The sequence below is a fragment of the Papaver somniferum genome, chromosome 3 (assembly GCF_003573695.1).
Source record: "Papaver somniferum cultivar HN1 chromosome 3, ASM357369v1, whole genome shotgun sequence".
In the NCBI taxonomy this organism is placed as follows: Eukaryota; Viridiplantae; Streptophyta; class Magnoliopsida; order Ranunculales; family Papaveraceae; genus Papaver; species Papaver somniferum.
Window position 1 is genome coordinate 101,220,793 of NC_039360.1, and position 7,290 is coordinate 101,228,082.

Genomic DNA, 7,290 nt, shown 5'->3' on the forward strand with positions numbered 1-7,290 from the left:
AAAAAAAAATGGGGCGTTGATAAAGACAACGCCCCAAGGAAAGTTTTCAAAACTTTTCAAAATTGGGATCATGACTATATCAACGCCTGGGTGTCCGGCGTTAACTTTACGTACGCCCCATCCAGGCGGACATTATACCAACGCCCCATGCCAGGCGTTGATTATACCAACGCCCCGTTCAGGCGGACATTATACCAACGCCCCATCCAGGCGGACATTATACCAACGCCCTGCATCAGGCGTTAACTTTACGAACGCGCGACTACAGGAGGATATTATACCAACGCCCGTCGGGTAGGCGGACATTATATAAACGCCCGACTATATTTGGATTTGGTCTTAATCGCCGACCAAATTTGGTCCGAGTTTTACTCTTTGATCAAATTTTGATCGATGGTCCGTCCCACTACGCCAGCCCACTCGACACCAAATTTGGGTTTAGTCGTCCACTGCAGTTGCTCTTAGTACCTTGTTATTACCCTATTTTTCTCGGGTGCCATAACTTTTTCGGAAAATGGGCCATTTGTCCAAATATTTTTAAAACATGGATCAAATGGACGAGTAAAAATTATTATGGGTGAAATGGACACCAAAAAAATAGCAAGGATGAAACTGGATTCATCCTGACTTAAACTTAAACAATACCAATGATGAAACTGGATGCATCCTGATGTAAATTAAAAATAAGAAAAAAGTATTTGAAAATGAGTAGAATGAAACTGTTTACATCCTAACTATTTTTACATTTTTGTCCATTTAAACAGTATCAAAATCTAAATGTCTTTTTTACCCGGGAATTGTTGATTTTAGTGTTTTTAACCAAATTTTGTGTAACGTTTTTGTGGCCCCATTTTTGGGGAAAAAAACAACACTAGTATTTCCCGTAAAAAACGACAACACTCCCCCAAAAATCCTTCATTTTGTAATGACTAAAAGCTGTTCCAAAGAAGTCCATGAAGGTATCTGGGCTGGCAGAATAGGACCAAAATGATTCATCCGTGGATCATAATCACGTTCGAGAAGATGAGAACCATGGATAACTGTTCGACACTTGCTATTTGCTAAGGAAGGGGGAAAATTGGGTCAAGCTTTGGGGGAAGAAATCTTCGATGAGTCAATCTCATAGGTCATATCTTAAAATGGACGTCCTAGCTTAGCTATGCCGAGCTAGGTGTATGGTGTTGGGATTATGATGTGATGCGTTTGAAAAAGCAGGCGGCTCCCATGGAAAAAGCGGTCCATATCATAGATGATGAGTAATGATCATTATTACGTGGTAATGGTACGTAGTTACTCAGGATTAAGGGTCTGTTTCGTAGCCGTCAAAAACATAAATAAACGAGAAATGAGTATCTGCATTTTATTAGGGGCCACTCACCATCACAATCATCTTTCTAATTAAACTCACGTGGGTTATTTCTTCTTAGCTACGAATTTCCGAAATACATATTTCACCTCGTGCTAAGAAACGACATGTTCCAAAGTGCTACTGCTATCCATGAGTACTCCGTGCCATCAATTCCAGTGCTAATACCAACCATATATCTACAGTGGTAGCATCTAACTTAGGAGTTAGGAGTGCAGTATATGATTAAGGAGTACGTTATTTGTAATTTGTTCTGATCAATGATCAGATGGAGCTCACCTGTATATGCATGTATGCGCGCATGAAGCAGTAGGGGTGGGGTTACTTGTTAAGAAATCATCAGCAGGAAAGGATTGCGTTTAAAGGTGAAAAGTGTAAGAAAGATGAGCAAGTAATAGTGGATGAATGGCTGGTTTAGGACGGTGATTACAATGAAACCAGCACTTTTTTGTGCATTGGTGATGGCCTAAAGGATCATCATATCTGTACGTAGTCATGTAGCTAGGTAGGTTTAATTTCTCATCTCACCTCACCATTCCCCACTTTCATTACTACTGATTTATTTATTACTATTATTATTACTTTCTACTTCACTTATTATTACACTTCCCCCCAATCTCATCGAAAGTGGGTCCTAACATCATTACATTCCACACGTATAATTTTTAAACAGAGTAGTTGGTGACATTTGTAATTTCGGGCAACCGTTGGATTTCGATGTCTGGAAAAGGTTCACGTTTCATAGAAGGCTAGATGAGATAGAAATTGACTACACATACTTTACTCATCTAATTGCTATAAAAACATGGGACGAGTAATGAAGTCATGGTTTAGATGTGTGGTATTTAACTCGGAGTGCTTCAACTTGATAACAAAATATTCCTAGAGAACTTTTTATTAACAGAAAGTTGTAGACAGAGAAAATGGTGGAAGAGAAAGAAGTTGGGGGAGTGATGAGAAAATCAAGATTTAATAGTATCTGTGTCTTCTGTGGGAGTAGTACTGGTAAAAGAGATTGTTATAGAGATGCAGCTCTTGACTTGGGAAAAGAACTGGTAATTTAAAGTCATGTAGTACGCATTATATATTCTCTCCGTCTCTTGCATTTCCTGAACCTCATATATGATGTACGATCCCCATGAACTTATAGTCCTCACTTTTGTATATGTTGATGATCTCGTCCTGTACAGGTCTCTAGAAGATTGAGGCTTGTGTATGGAGGTGGAAGTATTGGGTTGATGGGTTTGGTCTCCCAAGCTGTTCATCAGGGTGGCGGCCATGTTCTTGGGTATGTTTCTCGCTCTCTCTTTTCAGCATGGTTTTTGATTTATTTATTTTTCTGATTTTGTTTGTTGTTTTCCTACAGGATCATCCCCAAGACTCTGATGGGCAAAGAGGTGATTATATAATAGTGAAGTAGTCATGGTTTTACTAGAAATATACATGCATCTTTGCTAACTCACTTGAAAACTGTCACCGCAGCTAATAGGTGAAACATTTGGAGAAGTAATAGCCGTAGCAAACATGCATGAAAGAAAAGCCGAAATGGCTCGTCATTCTGATTGCTTCATTGCCTTGCCAGGTATAGTATTCATAAACGATCGCTACTCTCTTTCTTTAATTAATCTTTTATTATTTCTTAAGGTAATTTCTTTTCTTGTGATCATCTCCTGAACAGGTGGATATGGGACTCTTGAGGAGCTATTAGAGGTCATAAGTTGGGCACAGCTTGGCATCCATGACAAACCCGTAAGAGAAGTAAATTCTTTAGATAAATATGTTCTGCAGAATAATAGTTGTGTTCAATAAATATTTTAGATAGTACTGCATGCTAATTAAAAATGCAGGATGCAGGGATTTGCAAGTTGGAAGTATTTTTTAACATGAAAAATGCAATGATATGAAGTAATGATACTGCTGTGCAGGTTGGATTACTGAATGTAGATGGCTACTACAACTATCTCCTTACATTCATAGAGAAAGCTATAGATGATGGTTTCATCACTCCTTCCCAACGTCATATTATTGTCTCTGCTACAAGCCCTAAAGAACTTGTACAGAAACTTGAAGTACGTTTACTCACTTTAATTAGTACTACTACTCACTACTGCTTTATGAAAACCATAAATCGAATTACCTCGTTTAAAATTCATGACTTTGGACTTGGAAAATTAGATAGATGGACAAAGTGAAAGGTATTACTTTTTAAAGTTAAAGTCCGTTTACTCACTTTTAGTACTACTCACTGCTGCTTTATGAAAGCTAAATTAAGTCCGTTTACTTCATGGTCTATTTATTTCATGTGGGAATTTGTTGCTTACTTTCAAAAGGGTGTTATCTAATGAGCGGAAGGGATGGTGGTTTTGTTTTGCTTAGGAGTACGTTCCTGTGCATGATGGGATTGTCGCCAAAGATAAATGGGAAATGGAACAGGTCGAATTAAATGCTACTTTGCAGGCTGAGATAGCTCGCTAACTGTAGCCGAAGAACTAACGATAGCCCTAGATTGAAAAACGCTTGCCTAAGTTAAAGAAGAAAACAGATCATATATTACATGCTGACATGCATCAAAGCAGCTGATGGGGGGGCTTTCTGGGCTTCTCGTTTTTACTTTATATATACCAGTATTCCACTAATTTAGCTGGGTGCATATTTCTTATTTTCTCTAATCATATGTACTAGTATTATATATGTTATTGTTTCAGGCGTTTTGATAAATAAGATATGATTAGTAGGAACTAGGAAGTACAACTACAAGTAGTAGATGTAAATCAGCTGAAATATAGTTGGTTTGGATATGTATAGTTATGAAGCAAAAGGTGTATATCGGTATACGGAGTCTAATATAATTTAAGAACGATGCATGTACGATGCTAATGTAAATAGTTGTATGGTGGAAACGTAAAATATCTATTATGAACTTATGCTTAAAAAAAAGGAAAAAAATCTATTATGAACGCGAATAGTTGTATGGTGGAAATGGAAAATATCTATTATATTTTGCAACTCGGTTCACCGATAGAGGACGAAAAAAAATGATTCTCTCTCACTTGTACGACTCCTTCTCTCCCCCTCACCTGACTCCCCCTCTTCCGACAATTTTGGATCATACCGCTTTAACTGCATCAATGACTCTGGGAAAGACATCACTTGCATCACAGAATTCACACTTAATACAGATATTATAGGCATCACCGGAATTACAGGAATCACATAAATCTCTGATAATGCGATCACCATCAATGACACCCAGAGTAACATCCTAGAATGCTCTGGATACATAATGCTCTGGATACAAAGAAACTAAACTTACCAATCCCAATTTGATCATCAGCAAGCCTAAGTTTCACCCCAAATCAACTTTTCCCTACAATCACCCTAATCTTATTACCCATACTGTCTATTTAAACAACAACAATAACATCAATCCCTAGTCTGATTCAATCCTTTGGGATATTACAGACACTTATTCTGTCAGCACAAATCATTTAGATTGTCAAATTCAACACACGCACATCATTCATGAGCAATTTAAACAAACAACATTTAGAATAGCCAAACCCAAAAACTACAAAATATCCTTACAAACAGCATCAACAAAAAATAATCTCAAATTGTTTTAGCACGAAGCAACCCATAATATCTAATTGTTTAAACAAAAAACAAACCACAACCCTTCTTCAAACCCACCTCAAAATGATAATCAAAATCAAAGCTTATCCCATGTAAGAGTGAAGGATATGAAGAATAAGAAGAACCAACTTTACTTACTTCTGATGTTTACGAAAACCCTGGCTAACACTGCGAGTCCGGCTCTGAGTCATGTGATTGATTGGCACATTCAAGCGTACTACTGGATCTGGAGTCTGCGGCACTTCAAAAGGATTGACGTGGACTGGCTTTGTCTCTCCGGCCTGGTTCGCTTGCTCTGGTTCATCATCAAAACCGGTCTCTGGGTGAGCTGGCTCGGTGGCTGGTGGTGCTCCCCTGCAAATATAGCTCGACCAATCTGACTAGTTACTGGACAAAGAACATCCAACACCGGAAAGTGCATTGGCTCATCGTTCCTCCAGGACAGTGCAACCAATTGACGAACCTTAAACCTTGCCTCTGCAGGGAGAGTTATGGATTGAAATCCAATCATACTCAAACCGGAAACAATGAAATGATTAACAACAATTGCAACACCCTCATGCACCTGAAATAGACCAAACTTGGGATGATAAGCGTACAAAATCCAGTCATCATCGTCAGAGCCAGATCGACGACGCCTAACAATAGGAGATGGAGTCTCAGTAGCATCATTCATATCTTCATCTTCATCTCCTCCTGACGGTTTGTTAAAACCATCATTCTCAACTTCTGCATGTCGACTACTGCACCCACTTTCACTCTTATCCACTTGATCAACAAATGGATTGCTAGTATCCTGATTAATTGGATCGGGCTTTGGCTGATTGAAGAATTGAGTCAACCTTTCAACAGGCGAATCAACCAACAAATCATGCACAACTCCGGGTGGAACTCCTTGTTGCAAACACTCCTCAACTTTCACATTCACATTATGCTGCAAATCATCCAAATACCACGAAAAGCTTTCTTTGAATTCAGCAGACTCACAACCTTGGGGGAAAACGATTCCGTATGGAAACCGATCTACATTATACTCATGAGGATACCAGTGAATTCGAGGCTCGACATCAACCTCATACAATTTCTTCTTGCCTTTTTGATCTTCTTTCTTCTCACTATTAGCCATGGTGGAAGTTCTGTCTTTTGCAATACCAAACTGAGAATGGTGGCTTTACGAAAAGGGGAAAAGAAGCTGAACCAATCTCCGCTTACTGAAAGGATTTTTATATTGGAATTCATTATTAGGTTTTGGGTCGTTTCACCATTAATTGGCAGCGATTCCCAAAGAGAAACCTTTCTCTTCACTAAACCTCTATACCTATTCCCTGTCGTTTCAAATTTCCCTCAACTAGCCCATTATCACCTATACCCTAAGAGGGAAAAATCTCTCCAAACTCATTTATTTGATACTCTTCTTTGCCTTTCGACAGATGGAGGGAGGGTCGTTTTTTTGCATCCACTTGGAAACAGGAAAAGTTTGGTGGAAAATGCTGATTGGATCAACACATATACCTTTGGCACACACGCATTTCAGATATTCGACTGGTTGATTGTACAGTTCTTCGTGCTGACTCGAGCCTCTAACTCGATAGCTGACTGGAAAGATGATTGGAACAACGTGTTATACCATAATGAATGGAACTCAACAAATTCCATTGGCACATTCATCACCAATCCTCACCTCAGGCTGATCAAGGTCACCAAAATTACTGACTGGCAAGCCGACTCTCTTACAGGGTTTGATATTCTCAATCTCATCCCTTGCGTACGGAATTTTTTATCCTGTTTGAAATTAATGCATCATACTGACATTGCCATGATACTTAGTAGTCATTTGATACACATATTAACTCACCACTTCCTTAAAATTAGGATAAATTCTACTATTTCAGGTACTATTAATCTTGGCTCACGCCACTTCCATTTCTCTTGATCAACAAAGTTCGCAAACTTTGGTTCAAGGAATAAGGACTTATACATATATGTGTGTCCACAACTATGCTTATATCCTATCAATGGTTATGTAATCTAAACTCTCATTTCAATCATTGAAACATTCTCAGAGGACGGATGTAGCCGTTATTCACTGACCATTTTTCGTCAGAGCAATTTTCAAAGTGATTGAAACATAACATGACTTTCGCCACTAGGTAAAGATGAATTCGGCTAAAGCGAAAGCTTACCAACACATATTTCGAGAGATTGATAGGCGAGATAAACTCGGCTCGAAATATCAAAACGACTTTTGTCTCAAGAGTAGGAGATAGAATAGATAGACTTTTGAATGACAG

At 38.6% G+C, this 7,290-nt stretch overlaps 1 protein-coding gene across 1 annotated transcript; it reads left to right on the forward strand.

Moving 5' to 3' along the window:
• The first annotated feature begins 2,272 nt into the window (after positions 1–2,272).
• LOC113361522 (cytokinin riboside 5'-monophosphate phosphoribohydrolase LOG5-like) lies at positions 2,273–4,219 on the forward strand. Its single transcript, XM_026604747.1, has 7 exons — positions 2,273–2,421; positions 2,557–2,654; positions 2,733–2,763; positions 2,849–2,948; positions 3,045–3,115; positions 3,292–3,435; positions 3,743–4,219. The coding sequence occupies exons 1-7, from the start codon at positions 2,290–2,292 to the stop codon at positions 3,839–3,841; spliced, it is 675 nt and encodes a 224-aa protein (XP_026460532.1). The 5' UTR covers positions 2,273–2,289; the 3' UTR covers positions 3,842–4,219.
• Positions 4,220–7,290: the final 3,071 nt, after the last annotated feature.

Excerpts from the sequence above, each read along its gene's own strand:
- LOC113361522 (XM_026604747.1), top strand. The coding sequence starts at position 2,290 with ATGGTGGAAGAGAAAGAAGTTGGGGGAGTGATGAGAAAATCAAGATTT. Across the intron at positions 2,655-2,732 it reads GGTGGCGGCCATGTTCTTGG|GATCATCCCCAAGACTCTGA; the intron begins GTATGTTTCTCG and ends GTTTTCCTACAG. Across the intron at positions 3,116-3,291 it reads TTGGCATCCATGACAAACCC|GTTGGATTACTGAATGTAGA; the intron begins GTAAGAGAAGTA and ends ACTGCTGTGCAG.